Source organism: Brassica napus, chromosome C2 (genome assembly GCF_020379485.1).
Source record: "Brassica napus cultivar Da-Ae chromosome C2, Da-Ae, whole genome shotgun sequence".
In the NCBI taxonomy this organism is placed as follows: domain Eukaryota; kingdom Viridiplantae; phylum Streptophyta; class Magnoliopsida; order Brassicales; family Brassicaceae; genus Brassica; species Brassica napus.
The window spans coordinates 30,378,279-30,395,671 of NC_063445.1; the positions used below are offsets into that span (position 1 = coordinate 30,378,279).

At 39.5% G+C, this 17,393-nt stretch overlaps 4 protein-coding genes and 1 long non-coding RNA gene across 16 annotated transcripts; 1 reads left to right on the forward strand and 4 right to left on the reverse strand.

The window, feature by feature from the left end:
• Nucleotides 1-859: 859 nt before the first annotated feature.
• Nucleotides 860-2,347, reverse strand: LOC125581920. Its single transcript, XR_007319689.1, has 5 exons — nt 2,106-2,347; nt 1,967-2,026; nt 1,382-1,567; nt 1,121-1,228; nt 860-1,034 (listed from the first exon to the last, which is right to left on the reverse strand). It is a non-coding gene; the product is annotated as an uncharacterized LOC125581920 (long non-coding RNA).
• A 196-nt stretch (nt 2,348-2,543) lies between these two features.
• On the forward strand, nt 2,544-6,072 carry LOC106388205 (acyl-CoA hydrolase 2). 12 transcript variants are annotated; one of them, XM_013828235.3, is made up of 17 exons: nt 2,550-2,637; nt 2,702-2,794; nt 2,864-2,934; nt 3,007-3,082; nt 3,163-3,209; nt 3,288-3,404; nt 3,489-3,566; nt 3,668-3,755; nt 3,828-3,940; nt 4,013-4,075; nt 4,150-4,205; nt 4,287-4,391; nt 4,495-4,551; nt 4,781-4,882; nt 5,026-5,074; nt 5,473-5,541; nt 5,712-6,072. In XM_013828235.3, the coding sequence occupies exons 1-17, from the start codon at nt 2,604-2,606 to the stop codon at nt 5,820-5,822; spliced, it is 1,329 nt and encodes a 442-aa protein (XP_013683689.1). In that variant the 5' UTR covers nt 2,550-2,603; the 3' UTR covers nt 5,823-6,072. The 12 variants fall into 12 exon arrangements, 11 of the variants coding, with proteins under 11 accessions (XP_048604087.1, XP_013683683.1, XP_013683689.1 ...); XM_013828237.3 differs by having other exon boundaries at nt 2,557-2,637; nt 5,745-6,072; XM_048748134.1 differs by having other exon boundaries at nt 2,563-2,637; nt 2,705-2,794; nt 5,745-6,072.
• A 1,227-nt stretch (nt 6,073-7,299) lies between these two features.
• On the reverse strand, nt 7,300-7,833 carry LOC111206548 (BON1-associated protein 2-like). The gene has a single exon (XM_022703705.2). It carries the CDS (start codon nt 7,831-7,833, stop codon nt 7,300-7,302), a length of 534 nt encoding a protein of 177 aa, XP_022559426.1.
• A 382-nt stretch (nt 7,834-8,215) lies between these two features.
• LOC106355774 (transcription factor MYB3R-2-like) lies at nt 8,216-11,738 on the reverse strand. Its single transcript, XM_022704738.2, has 7 exons — nt 10,142-11,738; nt 9,939-9,999; nt 9,795-9,852; nt 9,584-9,693; nt 9,387-9,499; nt 9,177-9,305; nt 8,216-9,061 (listed from the first exon to the last, which is right to left on the reverse strand). Exons 1-7 carry the CDS (start codon nt 10,225-10,227, stop codon nt 8,356-8,358), a joined length of 1,263 nt encoding a protein of 420 aa, XP_022560459.1. The 5' UTR covers nt 10,228-11,738; the 3' UTR covers nt 8,216-8,355.
• LOC106355775 lies at nt 10,789-11,265 on the reverse strand. The gene has a single exon (XM_013795664.1). The coding sequence runs from the start codon at nt 11,263-11,265 to the stop codon at nt 10,789-10,791; it is 477 nt and encodes a 158-aa protein (XP_013651118.1).
• Nucleotides 11,739-17,393: the final 5,655 nt, after the last annotated feature.

Consider the following 17,393-nt stretch of genomic DNA (forward strand, 5'->3'; position numbering starts at 1 on the left):
GGGTATTGATAACAATGACAATCTTGTAATTATTTGAAGATGATGAGGGTGAGAGAATAAAAATGTCATTTTCGGAAAAAAAAATAAAAAAAAATTGATGGCATTTTCGTGAATATTATGAACTTGTGGGGTGAATAAGACAAAAGAAAAATCCAAAAAAGCATAGATTTGTTTTAGGTTTGACTTTAAGTTTTGAGTCAATATTGCAAAAAACCCATTTAATAAACAACACTCGTGTGAATCACATACAAACCACTGGTATTTTAGATGATGACATTCTTGCAAAATTTTCATACAAAATATATATTTTTTTGCTAAAAATTTCAAATATAGTAATAATATTTTTAATTCCTAATTAACGAATACAATCGTACAGTTATCAAACTAGTATCAAACCAAAAGATACACTTTTAATTTTTGATGAACATCAAAACATACACTATCTTCCTCCTCATCCCATAATTAAATTCTGGAATATTTTGTAGATGGGCTTTGAGACTTAGGGCCCATGAAAGTAGTACATTTTGCAACTTTGCGACCACGACATGATTAACACGTTTATCCACACTGATGTACAATGCACCCAAGGGTAGACGATAATTACATCCTTACTAAATCCATATCCATAGGTCCGACTAGGGATGTTAAAACGGGCTTACCGGCCCATTTACGTCCAAGCCCGTATACGTCCAAACCCGTTTAATAGATGTCCATTTAAAGCCCGTTTAAATCAGACCCATTTAGAACCCATTTATGTGAAGCCCATTTAACACTAAATTCGTTTCAAACTCGTTTCAAGCCCGTTTACTTAAAAAAAAATGAACATGATCTATTTATATCATAGCATTTCTTTTCGATGAAACCTGTTAAATACCTGTCAAATAAAATATGAATCCAGAACCTTACATTGTTTTGCTTCAACTAAAAATTCAAAGTTTACAAATCACAGTCACAACATAATTGAAAAATAAAGTTCACACTTCACACTAAGTGTCCATAAGTTACTCTTTTCCTTCTTGAACGTCTACCAGGATCTGTCCATGTTCAAAACATAACATATTATATATTTTCATCAAAAAAATTATAAACTGATGTAAAACAGAACCAGAAAACTATGTACTTTTGTTCCAGCAAACATATCAATCTTTTGATGCTGAAGACTCCACTCCATAATTACTTGCTTTCTTTCCAACATCTTCATTTTCATCAAAGAGATCTTCAATGGCACCTACAAAGTATAATATGAATTAGTTATAAGAAAAATATAGTCATAAAATAAAACGGTCTTCACAATGAATGCACTTAGCCCTTTCTTTTCCATCCTCTTCTACCCCCACTAGTACAAAATCTTTCCAAACAAGTGAGGTTTTTCGACGCTTACGTTGAGGTTTCGCTGCTTGTGTTGATGCAGTGGCTTGTGGTTCACACTGAACTTCTGCTTCTGCTTCTGTTTCTGTTTCTGCCATTTCTTCATCTATATCAAATTCAGCATCTTCATCATTCATGTCCATGTATTCACGTTGAGCTTCAAGAAGCGCCATTGTGTGCACAGTATCATAGTCCATCTCTGCAAAAAAAGAAAGAAACATATTTAATTATTAGTGGCTGCAAGGGACTATCAAAATTTGAGAGAAGATGGTAAGTTGGCAACCATTCAAAAACAGGAACAAATAAAGCATAGCGTATGGATACAAAGTAAAAAAACTTCACTAGTCTTGGATTAACGAAAGTATATGTCTACAATACGAGTCTTCTGTCCAAATACATCTTTATAGTATTTGTCTACACAATGACTCTTTAGCTAACGAAAAACTTGACAAAACCCATAGAAGCTAACTCACACGGTCACAGCGAAGAAGATGTTCATACAAAACATAGTTAATCATGTTGGTTATCGGTTATGTTCTTGTTTCCATACACATATTGTAGTCAAATGATCACTCAGTGAAAAAAAAGAATCACATACCACTTTTAATCTCAGCTTTGGTTGCAATTTTTGAGACTCCTTTGCATATGTCCGTGAAACCTGTTCACAAATCAAACCATTTTTAAACAAACCCACAAATTAATTGAAAGAACACTTATGAAATCAGTTTGAAACGAACCTTGATTGTATGATACGAGGAAACACGAGCTGGAGAGAGTGAAGAAGAAGAAGTAGAAGACACGGGAATCTCGGGAATCTCGTGACGAGATGAAAGGAGGCAAGGAGGTGAAGAACAACGACTCTAGAAGACAAATCGAAACCCTAGAAGCTTCATGATTCGAATCAGAAACTCATTTGGAGCAGTTTGATCTTTCGTAAGGAGGCAAAGAGCCAAGGAGGTGAAGAAGGAGGAAGAACGACGACGATAGATTAGGTTGAAGAGAAAAAAAAATTAAATGAACTTAATGGGCTGTCCAGTTATTTTTATCAAAACCCGTTTATTAAATGGACACAAGTGGACAAACCCGACGAAGCCCGTTTAATATTGTTAAGTAAATGGACTTTATATGGACACGAAAATTAAACGGGCTTGGACGTAAATGGGTAGGACAAGCCCATTTTAACATCCCTGGGTCCGACGATTGAATTGACTTTTTAGTTATTATTCAACGTCTCCATGAAAACTGAATCATCATCATCATCATCATCAGGTTAGTATCTCACAGATCTCATTACTCGTCGATAAGAGAGGAAAGTGAAGTTTGGTTTTTACAGTAGTGGAGTTCCTTGAGAAGGTACCCTTGTTGCATCGGTTAACTTCTTCTTCTCTGAAGAAAATCGCCCAAGTCCTTGTCTTCAAGCGTTACGGTCAGTGTGATCTCTAAGACTCTCTGATTTCAATCATCAATTTGATTAATGGTTCTCTGTTATATGCAGAGAGAGGGGATTATGTAGTTGGTAGAGATGAGGAGGAGATGGAGGGAGTCTATTTTGTCTTGGAAGGACAGGTTTGGATTGTTACTTTGTGTGACTCATATGAAGATAAAAGACAATTGCAACTTGTTATGTTTTTTTTTCAGGCTCAGGTTCTAGGACCTGTCGGAGAAGAGAACTGTTCAGAGTTTTTCTTGAAACCATTTGATTACTTCGGCCGTGGTGAGAGGATGATGATTGTTTCATTACTGACCTGTCTCTTTACTTAGTGCTCATTGTTCCTTTTTTTGTATCCTACACAGGCATTTTTGGGAATGTTTATGCAGTAGATGTTGTTGCTGTCTCACAGGTATTTTTTTTTATTTCTTCTTTATACAAAACTGCTGCTTTGGTATGCATCATTGAGTACTGTTTTTTTATGCCTCAGCTTACCTGCCTACTCTTGACTTGTGATCATTGTCATTTGCTTGAGACAAAGCCAATCTGTGATTTAGATAACCAACGCTCTCTCCTGGAACGCATTTTGTATATGGATCCATTAGATGTACCCCCAACTGCGCTTTCACCTTTTACCATTCTCTCTCACTTTTCTACATATATTTTTATATTACATATTTCTTTCTTGTAGTTGAATGTATTCAGGGGGTTCACTCTACCCAATGCCCCAGCCCTTGGAAAGGTTTTCGGAGGGCAATTTGTTGCACAGGTAATTTAATTAGACTACATCACCTATGCTTTGTTTATGTGCGGCTATCTATAGACATGACTAGTATTCATTGTTTACACAAACAACCTACACATTGGCAGGGACTTGCCGCAGCCTCAAAAACTGTTGAATTTATGAAGTTAGTCCATAGTTTACACGCCTATTTCCTTCTTTCTGGAGATACTAATAGTAAGGACTTTAATCTCAATATGCTTTTGCTAGCAAGCACATTGCTGTTTTCCTCTGAAAGTTCTCTTGCAGTTCCCATCATATATGAAGTTAGCCGCTTACGCGATGGCAACAACTTTGCCACCCGAAGAGTAGATGCAAGACAGAAAGGAAAAATCATATTCACCTTGTTTGCATCATTTCAGGTTTTCATTATGAATCATCATGAGATACTAGCTTTATAACAACAAATAAAACGCCTTTTCTGGTTATTACAGAGAGAGCAACAAGGTTTTGATCACCAGGAGTCGAACATGCCTCATATGCTACCTCCTGAAACGGTAAAAAAAAACATTTTCTCCTTGCTTTGAGGCTTATAACGAATGGTGATTATTGCCATTTCTATCTACTGCAGCTTGTATCAAGGGATGAAATGCTTCAACGACGTATGACTGACCATCTGATACCTAGGTTTTGTTGCCAGAGCCATTCTTCCAAGACCTTAGAGTAGAATGAATCACTTTTCAATTGTGGTTTTATTTTTTATTACAGGTATTACCGAAATAAAGTTGCAACCCAATATACTGCCCCATTGCCTATAGATATTCGATTTTGTGAGCCAAATTACTCTACAGAAGAGAGAAAGTCTCCTTCAAGGTCAACATATTTGTCTAAATCATGATAAACCCATTAATATATTGTGTCACTCTTAAACCATTACTAAATGTTAATGCAAAACTGGAAAATTGTCATCTTGCAGATTGAAATATTGGTTTAAGGCAAGGGGAGAACTTTCTGACGACCAGGCTTTGCACCGGTGAGCAACTTTACTTCTGTCAATTGGTACTTCTCTTATGATCTAGAAGATTTTAAATGTTGCGCTCCCTTCTAACACTCTAAGCAGTTCAACGATGAGGGTATCTTAGTATCACCAATTATTTATCTTTGGCCATTGACAACTTGTGGCGGGGGGATAGATCTACTGCAATGTTTAGGAAAATCTGTTGATTATAACTAAGGGAAGTGACTATATTGTGCATACACAGATGTGTGGTTGCATTTGCTTCAGATTTGATGTACGCCTTTATCAGTTCAGACCCTCACCTTAAAAAGGGCATGAGTGCAGTTCCTGTTAGCCTTGACCATTCGTAAGTCCTTTTCTTTTCTTTGGTTCGAGCCAAGTGTGTTTGTGTTTGCATTATTCATTATATAACTAAATTCTGTATTATTACAATCTAAGAAAACAATATTTGAGAGTAAGTTTATTACTCTTGTTAATTACCTTTTGCAGGATGTGGTTCCACCGACCTCTAAGAGCTGATGACTGGCTCCTCTTTGTGGTAAGAAAATTTCATCTTCTTTTTTCTGAAGATTTTCTGAAGAAGGAATAGCTCTTACTGATAGAAATCCAAATGCTTATTTTCTGAAACTCAAATTGCCTAAAGTACACTTAGCACAGATTTGAGTTGTTATTAAAAGACAAACCGTATGTATACTCAATATGAAGACGACATTGCAGTGTATCAAACCCGCGGGAACATCAACCACTAGATTAGAACAAGTTGCTTGTTTAGCTGATATTCGTTTGGTTTTATATCTCTGCTACTTATGAATCGATTTGGTTTGTGTTTAGAGTTGCATGTTAAAATTAAGTAAACCACAACATTTGAGTGTAATTGCCAAAGAAACAAAATCTCCGGACGAGAAAAATCTACATAACAACTTTGCTCTTATGCAGATGGTGAATCTAACAGCGTCTCAAAGTCGTGGTTTAGCAACTGGAGAAATGTTCAACAGAAAGGGAGAGGTACGTTGTTGTATCCTTCTTAGTTTTAACTTTTAAGTACACTATACACATACTCAGAGACCAGCTGAAGAAGCTAGTGGAGTTCTCTCATGCTCCTTTTAATCATCAATCAAATCTTCGATAAAAGAGTTATTTTGGATACAAAATGGATCTCTCATTTTTTTGTAAAGCGTAAAGAGTGTATGGTAAATGGGACTGTGCAGCTGGTGGTATCGTTGAAGCAAGAAGCTTTGCTCAAAGAAAATGTGACTAGTAACCCCATCTTGGACTCCAAGCTGTGAGTGATAGACGCACCACTACATACAAGGGAGTTTTTGCAGCTGATACATTCTAATGCTTGAAGCTGATACATTCTAATGCTTGAATGATTGTACTGCGATATTTGGTCAACAATTTTTTTAAAGAAAAAATCGAACCGGGAATTAGTGACGGTTTAAAATTAGGGATTTGGTTAGGGTTTATTCGAGTTTCAAGTTTTCGGGTTTAGATATTTATGTTCAGTTCAGATATTCAAAGATTTTGGTTTGGATCTTTACGGTTCCGTTTGGATTCGGATATCTCATAAACCTCAAAATACAAACATAAAAATAATATACTTTGTAAATTTTGAATATTGTACGTGAAATATCTAAAATTACCACAAAATTGGTTTGTTATGTATATTTGGGCGAGAAACTAATAGATATTTAGGGGTGTTTTTCTGTGTCCTGAGCCTGACATTCGCTTTCAACATATCTAACTAGCTTCATAGATCTTTGTCTATTCCCTTTAAAAGTTTATCATTTCGGACCTTCCAGATATACCAGATTATCCAAGGATAAAGGCCTCTGTCAAGCTCTGGTTCAGTAATGTCATTCTTCCTCCAGAAAAGATAGTCCATATTGGCATAAATGCTAGACAAAGGAAAGATGTCAGGAGCAGATGGTGTTGATGCTAGGGACCATACTTGCAGAGTTGGAGGACATTCAAATATGACATGAGTAGCGGTTTCTTCCTCCAGTAATTATCGCATCTCATGTTTCGACGTACTAGATTTATTGTTACAACAACTTGTCCCGTTATCAGTTGCCACATAAGGTGACATATCTTCGGAGGTGCTTTTACTTTCCAGACAAAGGCTTGAAGTTTGGTTATGCTAGGTTCCAAGGTCTGCTTCTCTTCATCGTTCCTCATTAGGTTTTGAGTTACCCAATATCCCGATTTAACTGTGTATTGACCATTTTCGGTGTAATTCCAGCAGAAGGAATCTCCGTGATAAGTTGAACTTATGGCCAAACTCTTAATGAAAGGTTATATCATCTGGACTAGGATACTTCTCCAGTAGTCCAACATCCCACTCTTTTATCTCTCCATTAATGAAATCACTAACTCAAGTTTAGATGCAGGACATGAGCAATTGGTGTAGCCGGCCTAGCTGACGTAGTAGAAATCCAAGGGTTCTCCCATACCCTAACCTCATATCCAAAATGATTTTTTTATCTAGTCTCTAAGAGTAGTAATTTTCGTGTAGCTGATATAGTTTATCCTTATGTATGATATATCAGCTAAATTATATAAATACCCAAATTAAAAATAACCGAAATCCAAATATACAATATACAGTATCGATTTCATTAGTTAAAATTAGTTTGTTTTTTTTTTTTGTTCTTTTAGACCATGGTGATCAAATTTGTTACAGTAGGCCGATCGAATATGTAGTAAGTACCGGAAAAATAAACCAGATGAAACCATAACAAACCAATCTCAAACCTAAAAACACTACCTTAACCAAAAGGGACGCAGACCGGGCTTACTAACCGGCACGATCCTCGCCGAGAAATTGACAATACCGTTCCTTTTGCCGTAATCGTCCCACAATCTGTAACTCAGACACTGCAAGAAACCCTCTGGCGCATATTCTCCCGTAAAATCCTTTATCGGCACACGTGCCGTTCCCACGTGTTTATCCTTCCCGCCGGAGATCTCGCAATAAACCCTAACGTACATGAAACCCTCTTTCTTCTCCGGCGGTAACGAAAACTCCGTCTCCAGGTTCTCTTTCCACACCGGATAATCCCCACAGACCTCCGTTCTCATTGCCCGGTTGCTATAATTGCCGGCGATGTCAAAGGCGACGAATGCGGTTTTCTTTACCGGTTTTCCACCGATGAGGAGACCCTCCGCCGATACGGCCGTGATTTCGAGTTTACGAGTCGTCATACTCTTTTGCCCTAACGCTGAAGCAGAAGAGACAACAAGCCTTTCACGAGGCGTTGGTTTTTCAGCAGAGAGAAGAAGGCTTTCACGAGACATGTATTGCTTCGAAACCTGTTTTTTTTTTTGTTGCGCAAGGAATGAAGGAACTTGTTTGTATTTATATAGAGATATAGTTTTTCCTTTTTTTCAGTTAGCTTAGGATTAGGGTTTAGGAAAGTGATGAGAAATTACGTTATCAAGAAGGAAATAAGCTACGGTCTTTCCTTATAAATATTTTGTGATATTATTATTATTATCGGATATTAATAGTTTTTATCATGAAAAGATAACATTATGATAAATATGCTAGGATTTTTCATTGTATTATTTTTCTTGTACTAGTGTGAAAAAAACACGTTTTCACAAAATATGAAACGGATTTAAAGGAAACTAAACGTCGGATCCTAAAGTATGGTGGATAAGAAAACTAGACTAGACATCAAATATGTACATGAAGAAAAATTGCTCCAACAAATATATATATAAAAAAAGATATACATGAAGAGAATTAAACAAACTGCTGAGTTCTTAAACTTGATGATTCCAAGTATGAAACCTTTAAAAAGGTATGTTCACTTGTCAAATAAAATCAAACTCCAAGCGCCTCTCCAAGGGTTTTAAACCTGAATAAGTGTTGTTGCGTTTCATGAGTAAGGAGCTGGTAGAAGAAGAATTTGAAACTGAATGTTCTTCCTCACTTGACAGGAGAGTCCGAGGACTTCTTTGAAACGGTGAGTCGTTTTCTTGTTTGCGCCGTGACGCTGGTGATCTTCTTCTGGAGATAATGGAAGGTGTGTTCTCGAAAGTACTCGCAGCCATTTTCCATCTCCCTATGATCTCCCTCACTTCTTGTCCAGCGCTGCTGCTCTGTGGAGTTTCCGGACTCAATGGAACTTTTACACAAGACGGAGTTGTTAATTGCGGAGTTAACCATACATTCTTGTGGTGATGGTCATCTGAAGAAGGTGTTATTGATATTTCAACCTTGCTATTGCGTCTTAACCAATCAGATTCTAGTGATGACGAGATTGTTGATTCTTCATCCCCTTTAAGGGAGTTTGTGGATGAAGACGTGTTCCTCCAATTCATGGGCTCTAGAGTTAATTCCAGTGAATCCCTTTGAGGACTCTTGGCAGCTTTCTTGATTTCCATCATGTTGCTTTGATTGAAAAAGCTAGATTCATAACCACAAGGTCCATAACCAGACAAGGGGCTACTAGTAACAAGGTGTTCCGATCTCCTCTTAAGTGAGCAATTCCAGTGGTTCTTGACATTGTTCTCCGTCCTGTGAGTTTTCATGACCAATATTTTACAAGAAAAAGCGAACAAATTGCAAAGATCCACAACGTTCTATCAAAATAGGACAAAGCTGATCATATATCTGAGTTCTAAGGACAAACCTTCCAGGCAAGAGCTTGGCAATCTCGGCCCACTTATTGCCTTGATCCCTTTGTGCCTGAACCAGAATCAGTTCCTCTTCTCTAGTCCACGGAGTCTTTTTGATAGTCGGATTTAGATGATTATGCCACCTATATAACATGCAAATATATAGTCAGCTTTAATTTTATGGGGGGAAACGTGGAGTTGAACATAAAAAGGAAAAAACATACCTTTCACGACATTGCTTGCCAATGCGACCAGGGAGTTGCTTGGATATTTTGGACCATTTAGGCTTATCATTCTCAATAAAGACATTAACCAATTCACTCAAGAGATCATCTTCCTAAAAATAACAAGAGAACTTTATATGATCGTCTGCAAAAAATGGAATTAAGAGGAAAGGAATATATCAAGAAAAGTTGATTACCTCTTTTCTCCAAGGTCCTTTGTTGAGGTTAGGATTAAGAACTTTTAGCCAACGGTGTTGACATTGGACACCAGTCTTCCTCTTGTCTTTTCTCCCAGGAACACTTTCAGCTAATTAACCAAAAGACAAGAGAGAAACAAATATATATATATATTGGATAGGTTTACAAGAGTTTTTGAGATGACAAAACCAAAATCAAAATATCAATTACCAATCTTTTTCCAATTCTTTCCTTTGTACCTCCACACACCATTCATCAAGAGTTTGTCCTTGACAAAAAGAAAACAAATAAGATGATGGAAAGAAAGATTTTCACCAATCACACAAAGACTTCCACATGAAACAATTGAGCTACCTGCTCTGGGGTCCATCCTCCTTTAGTTGATCTTCTGGTAGGACCACTTATTCTTCTGCATCTTTGACCAGACATGAAACATCAATAATCGAACACAACCTTGTTAATTGATCACACATATATATATATATATATATATATATATGTATACAGTTGTTCATACATACACACTGGAAGAAAGAAGATTAAGAAGAAGAACATACTCTTGAGAGTCAATTGCACAAGTAGGAGGAGTAACTTGGGCGCTGATATCAGACTTAGATCGAATCAAATGCTTAGATTCTGCCATTATTTCTGAATAAAAATATATGGACGAAACCGTAACTAACGACGACAATCCACCAAATCCGAGGAGTTACTAATAATTACATATTTTTTCTTAAATTATAAGACCAAACGGAGATTCAACAGGAGAACAGAGAAACATTATTTACTGGAGAACAAGAATGTAAATATCTAGGAGTAGAGAAATTAGAGATTTGTGTTATCCTTGAGAAGTTACTGACGAGTAACGGCTGCCAATATAAAATATCAAACAAATTCACTCTCAACAAAGAGAAATAAAAAAAATCAACCTGAGAGAGATTCACGCTCAATTATATCTTTTGTAACTTTTTGAAATATCATAACTAAATTTCAACCATAAAATAAATCAAATCAATCGACAGGATTAAAAAGATCTCCTAAATCATTTATTTAGAATTTTTATAACTGTTTTAAGAAATTTTACGTAATGTTTAAATGTGCATATGGCGACTTCTAGATGTTTTTTTTTTCTTTTGATTCATCAAATACTTTCATTCACCAACATTGTTTTGATATATTGAATTATCAGACCTAACTTGATACTTCAGCCATAATGGTACAAAATATAACTTAGGAAACTGGACACAAAAGTGAAAGACTCCTTTGCTATTCTATCAGCTGCCTTATTTCTACCTCTCAAAGAAAACCTAACTTGATAGCTCTGAATATGTGATAAGGTCGAATGGATCACCTCTATAGTTGGTTGCAGGACCGTCCAGACTTCCTCAGACCCATTGATCATCCTGACCAGAGCGAGAGAATCAGACTCTAAGATGATGTTGTTATAGCCAAAACTTGCCATTGTCTCTGCTCCCCATTTAAGCGCTTCTGCCTTTGCAAGAATAGATGATGCCGCCTTTGTCACAGCTCTCGTCCCTACCCATATTACATGACCATTCTCATCTTTGCAGATCCAGCCTAAACCACTGGTGGCTCTATCTTTGTGCCATGTTCCATCACTGTTACATTTCAGCCAGTTTCTAGGAGGAGGAGTCCACGAACTTATATGGTTAGTAATCATGGGTCATTTTGCCCCAAGTCTCTCAGCCTCAGATACTTCTGCATGTTTCTTCCTCTGCCATTCATCGGCATCCTCTTCAGCTCTCTTTAAGATACTCTCTGCCTCATATTCCTTCCCTTGAAATAGTAGCTCATTTCTATTTTTCCAGAGACGCCATAACAGCTATGGAACAATGTCGGCTTGTATATCATCTCGAGGGTATGCTTTCTGAATGTTAAGCATGTGATACACATTAGAGTATAGAGACTGCATCATTATACCTTCTGGAGGAGCCGGTATTGGCGAGAGAGCCCACACCAGTCTAGCAAAAGGACACTGAAAGAGCACATGATTTATCGTTTCTTCCTCGTGACCACATCTAAAGCATGCTGCTTCCTTTGATATATGCCTGCGAGCCATGTTCCCTGCTACTGGGATCGAGTTGCTTATGCAGCGCCATATAAAGTGGTGAATCTTTGGGCTGGTGTTAGTGCTCCAAGCCAGCTGGTAAATGTCGTCCAAGCTTGGCTGATCCTCTTCAACTAGCGTCCTGATGAGGACATTCATTTGAACCCAATACCCCGATTTCACTGTGTATGCCCCCGTCTTGTTATAGTCCCAAATGTAGATATCCTTACTGTTTCTCCCACAGGTTCGGATCCTCATGATTCTCTGCACTTCTTCCTCAGGGAAGAGTCGTGTTAGCACTTCTAGGTTCCATTCTCTCCCTTGGTTTATCAGTAAGTCTCTCACTTTTAGGTTTTGAAGCGGGTGAGGTCTCAATTCTTCTCTGTTCCATCGCACCACATTCGCTCACCTCGCCGGTTGTTGACCAATCCATAAGTCTTGGAAGACTTTAGTGTTTTCTCCATTGCCTATTAAGACCCTAGCCCTTGTTGTATCAATTGTTGCGCTGCATGAATGCTTCTCCAAGCATAGGAGGGTCTAGAACCCAAACCTGCACTAAGAGGGTCTGTCTTGGCGAAGTATCGACTCTTGAATACTCTGGTGTGTAACGCATCCTTATTAGATAGCATTCTCCACAGTTGCTTGCCAAGAAGCGCTAGGTTGAAAGCTTCAATATCCTTGAAACCAAGCGCTCCACATGCTTTCGGTTTACTCAACTGCTCCCAACTTTTCCAATATATTCCTCTAGTCTCCTTTTTATTCCTCCACCAAAATCCTGACATAATTAAGACAATCTTCTTGCACACTGTCTTAGGGAGTAGGAAGCATGACATCGTATAGGTGGGGAGAGCAAGAGCAACTGCCTTTAGCATGACCTCTTTCCCTGCAGGAGATAAGAAGCGAGTCTGCCAGCCCTGGACTCTTTCGCTCATTATTTCCTTTAAGTAGCTCAGAATCGAGACTCTAGAACCTCCAAAAGACTCAGGTAAGCCTAAATAGATGCCTTCTACTCCTTCTTGGTCGATACCCAACGTTAGCTTGATCTGATCTCTTCTCTCCCTCGGGATGTTCTTACCAAAATAAATGCTTGATTTCTGGTAGTTGATTCTCTGGCCTGAAGCCAAACTGTACCTGCTCAGAATCTGTTTCAAAAGTTCTAGCTCCTCTGCGTTTCCTCTACAATAGAACAAGCTATCATCTGCATAGAGCAGGTGAGAGATCGATGGCGCGCCCCTAGCTACCTTCAGGCCCGTTATGTGCCCCATTTCTTCAGCCTTGCCCATCATCTGCACTAGCATCTCTGTACAAATGACAAAGAGATACGGGGAGATCGGATCGCCTTGGCGAAGTCCCCTTGAGGGTTTGATGTCGCCATAAGGTCTCCCGTTGATCAGCACCTGATACTGAGCAGATGTAACACATGTCATGATCAGCTCGCACCATTGCTCAGAGAACCCCATGGTCTTCATAGCCATCCTCAGAAAGGACCACTCAACTCTGTCATACGCCTTGGAGATATCCGTCTTTACTGCAATGAACTCTTCTGCACATTTATTATTTGAATTTAGAGCATGGAGGAGCTCATGAGCTACTAGGATATTGTCCTGAATGATTCTACCCTCAATAAAAGTAGCCTGCGTTTCTGAGATGATCATCAGAAGTATTCTTTTGAGTTTTTTAGCCAAAATATTTGTAATTAGCTTGAAAGCCACATTACATAGACTTATCGGTCTAAACTCAGCTAGACTGTTGGCGTTGAGCTTCTTTGGTATCAGACAGATATTGGTTCTGTTGAGACCTTCTTCTAACTTTCCAGACCAAAAAAACTCCTTCACCATCTCGGTAAGATCTCCTCCCACAGACTCCCAGAAATGTTGATAGAAGTAAGCACTCATCCCATCTGGCCCTGGGCATTTTTGGGGGTTTGTTTCAAACACTGCACATCTCACTTCCTCCAATGTAACTTCTTTCAGGAGTTCTTCGTTCTGAGATTGAGTCACCTTCGGGGGCATGTCTTCCCACTTGCTCAACTATACTCCAATATCCTCTGATGCAAACAGGTTCCTGAAATACTCCTCTGCTACTCTTCCTAAATCATTTTCCTCGAATCATTCTTTCCCATCAGAGTCTACCAAACTGTGAATATGGTTATGCGATCTTCGGTTTTTGGTAGTAGCATGAAAAAAACCTCGTGTTCATGTCGCATGCTTTGAGGCAGTCGAGCCTGCTCTTCTGTTTCCAGAAGATCTCTTCATTATAATATTCTTCATTAAGCTCCTGTCGTAGCTAGCTTATCTCCCCTGGAATATAGAGATTCCGATGAGATGTGACGTCAATTCTGTGATGGAGCTGCTTGATTCTGATAGCTGAATTCGGTTTTGCCATATTTTTCCAACTGGAGATGGCTTTCCTGCAATTTGAGATCTTCTGCATCAGTCCTGCCTGTCCAAAAGCCCCACTGCTCCAGCTCTTTTTCACTGTGTCCGAGAATCCTTCCTGCTTGATCCATCTCTGATCATATTTAAACGTGACTCTCCTTCTCCATTCAACCCCATCTAAAAAAATTATGATTGGGCTGTGATCTGAGCATCCTCTCTGGAGATACCTCGATGTAGCTTGCGGGAAGAGATTCAACCAGGCTTGATTTGCAATTGATCTATCGAGCCTGCACTGTACAAGATCATTGTTTCGAATCCCATGCCAAGAGAGCTTGTGGCCCCTGTGTTGGATTTCCCACAGTCCACAGTCACTCAGCATCTGTCAGAAGTCCGCGCCCTCCTCCTCTCTTCTTACAGCACCGCCCTGCTTCTCAGATTGATCGATCATTTCGTTAAAATCCCCTGTCAAAAACCACGGCTCCTTCCTTAGTATTCCAATTCTTGTCAGCCGTTCCCAGACCCCGTGTCTGTTCCCCTTTACTGGCTCACCATACACCCCAGTCAAGAAGAACATTTTGTCTTTCCAGATCACCTTAAGATCCATTAACCTCCTAGTAGCCTGACAGACTTCAATTTTGCACGATTCCTTCCATAAAACGACTAGACCTCCACTCTTCCCTATAGGCTCCACTGTCCTGAGATCATGAAAGCCAAGTTTCTCCACTACATTTTCCATATATCAACGCCTGTTCATTGTTTCACTGAGGAATATTAGGTCCGGAGAATACACCCGGTGTATCTCCTAGAGTTGTCGAACTGTAGGGGTATTCCCCAACCCCTGACAGTTCCAACTCAATATCCTCATATTGGAGTTGAAGGGTTGGCATCAACCATCAACCCTTCTTCAACAATTTTGCCGCTGCCTAACACTATCCGCTGCGCATAACGGTTAGGGGCATTGGCTGCCATATAGGCAGAATGATGTTTCTCTCCGGAGCTTCTGCTTCCAGAGCCCTTTCCACTGGAGCCTAGTCTCTCAAATACCGATGGAGGTGTTTCCTCGTGTTCTCTTCCAAGCCTTGCTTTCTTTTGAACACTTTCATCGCTTCTACTAAGTCGTCTCCTCTTGTTCCCACTTGGCTCTGTATCTTCAATTTGTCTTTCTATAGACGAGCTCGAATCATGGCCACCCAGTCTCTCAAACACTGATGAGGATGATCTATCTTCCTTTCTCTGAGATCCCGAGAGCTGTCTTTCTTGTGGGGAGGTCTCCTTCTGGCCCTCAAGCCTTTTAAAAACTGATGGGGATTCTTGGCTGGCTCCAGATGATGCACCAGTTCCTATCATTCCTTGTGAGGTGCTTCTATTTTCTGGGTGTGCTGACGACTCCTCTGTACTCCTTGATCTCCCAACTTTTTTCAGTGGCAAGCTTTGGGAGCTCTTTGGTACCCATACTTGCGAGGCTTCTCCCACCACATTTTTTTCTTTCCTCTCCAACCCTCTTCTATTAGGCAGGTTAGTTGATCTTCGAGGGGCTAGCTCTGACTTAGAAGTTCTGGAACCTTTATGTCTCCCATTTGTTGCACTCCTTACTCCCTGGTCCTCCTTTCCTTGTCTACTCACACTAAACCGAGCTTCTGGTCTTGTATCTTGCCTAGATCTCGCTCTCAACTCTCTATAGTCTACAGCCAGATCCTCTTGCATATCACAGTAGATCTGATAGTGTGTGAGTCTTTTACACAAAAAGCACACCTTTATCAGCTTCTCGTACTCTAGCTCTGTTGGGACAAACTCTCCTGACTTTAACCTTGCGGTTCTCTCGAATTGGAGGGGTTCTTCAGTATTGATCTACACAACTGCTCTCACATATTCAACTGAGGAAGAGTTCTTTGCGTGGAGCTCCACTTTCTCCACTCTCCCCAGTGGCCCCAGCAGGCCTTCGACCGCTTGTTTCTTGAGGAGGTGGACTGGAATGCCTCTGATTCTGATCCAGAACGGGATGCGACATAGGAATTCGGGGCCCGGGTTCGGAGACCATTGGCCGAGGGAGACAATCCAACCATTCACAAACCATGGTCCTTTTATAAGCACATATTGCAGGTCTCTCTCATGCTGGAAGAAGAATTGGACCTTATTCTCCCCGACCCCTCTACCTTTTACGCTCTCCTCCAAACCCCAAATAGGTGGAAGAGCTTTCACCAATCCTCCAACTTTGTGGACCGTGGGGTTTAGGCATCTGACTATTATGCTCATTGAGTTCTCTTCAATCAGATCTTCATTCTCCAACTCCGGTATGTCTACGAACTCTCCTTCTCCCAGCAGCTCTAACTCCTTAAGCTCATTGAGGAGAGAAGACTTCTTCCTCTTTCTTGGACGATTCATCTCACTCTCTTCAAGCTTTCAGATTGAGTATGAGATACCTTCGAACTCCAACACCAAATCAAAGATTGATGCCACATAGGCCTAATGAGCTACTCCGATACTAGAAAAATCGGGTAGAATGAACTTCAGAGACCAGAAAACGCTATAGATCTACTTCTCAAACTCCACAAATTCTCAGATCTGGTTACCAGAAGACCGGCGACGAGTGTCTACGTTCCCAAAACAGCTCTCCTGGATGTTAGCTACTCAGATCTGCACTCGAAATGGGTGAACGGAGATAGAAACCCTAGCGCCGCCCTCGTCGCCCTTATTTTCGCCTTTCATTTTTGCTACCTGATTTTTAATACTAGCTGACTGAATCAATGTTTAGATACTTCTAGATGTTTTCTTGAAACCTCCTCTAGCATATTTTGAAAAATTCTATTAATTAAACCGGAAATTACGTAGTCTAAACTGGATGTATAATTTGCACACAAAAAAACTTGAATACGCTATGGTAATGGTACTCATGATAATCATACATATAAAAAGTTGGTTGAAAAAACAAGACTTATTAAGAGTAAACATATTTTATAGGTATCCTTGTGCTACTAGACGGCTTGAAAACAGGTATGGACGTTATTGCCTACTAGCCAAGTGACATCAATTGCAGCTAAGAAGCCTCCTTCAGGGGTTTTGTAAACTCAATACATCCAATATATATATATTCATCTATCTTTTTTTTACTGCAAACACCGTACTTTATTCAACCGGTTCAAATGGATTAGGCTGAAAAGCTAACCCGGAGGAACCACATTGTTTACATGGCAAAATTCAAAAGCTTTCGCACGAGCTCCTTTCGCAAGGAAATCGGCTCTAACATTAAAATCACGAGAAATAAAAGACAGAGTAAATAGCGTAAACAAAGAACGGATATGGAAAAATTCTTCCCATTCTGTGAAGGCAAAGATGGCCAAAAATCTTCTTCTTCGAACAACTTTA

Excerpts from the sequence above, each read along its gene's own strand:
- LOC106388205 (XM_048748130.1), top strand. The coding sequence starts at position 2,604 with ATGAAAACTGAATCATCATCATCATCATCATCAG. Across the intron at positions 2,638-2,701 it reads ATCATCATCATCATCATCAG|TAGTGGAGTTCCTTGAGAAG; the intron begins GTTAGTATCTCA and ends TGGTTTTTACAG. Across the intron at positions 4,883-5,025 it reads CCTGTTAGCCTTGACCATTC|GATGTGGTTCCACCGACCTC; the intron begins GTAAGTCCTTTT and ends TACCTTTTGCAG.
- LOC111206548 (XM_022703705.2), bottom strand. The coding sequence starts at position 7,833 with ATGTCTCGTGAAAGCCTTCTTCTCTCTGCTGAAAAACCAACGCCTCGT.
- LOC106355774 (XM_022704738.2), bottom strand. The coding sequence starts at position 10,227 with ATGGCAGAATCTAAGCATTTGATTCGATCTAAGTCTGATATCAGCGCC. Across the intron at positions 9,694-9,794 it reads AAAGAATTGGAAAAAGATTG|CTGAAAGTGTTCCTGGGAGA; the intron begins GTAATTGATATT and ends TTGGTTAATTAG. Across the intron at positions 9,306-9,386 it reads GGCAAGCAATGTCGTGAAAG|GTGGCATAATCATCTAAATC; the intron begins GTATGTTTTTTC and ends CATGTTATATAG.
- LOC106355775 (XM_013795664.1), bottom strand. The coding sequence starts at position 11,265 with ATGATTACTAACCATATAAGTTCGTGGACTCCTCCTCCTAGAAACTGG.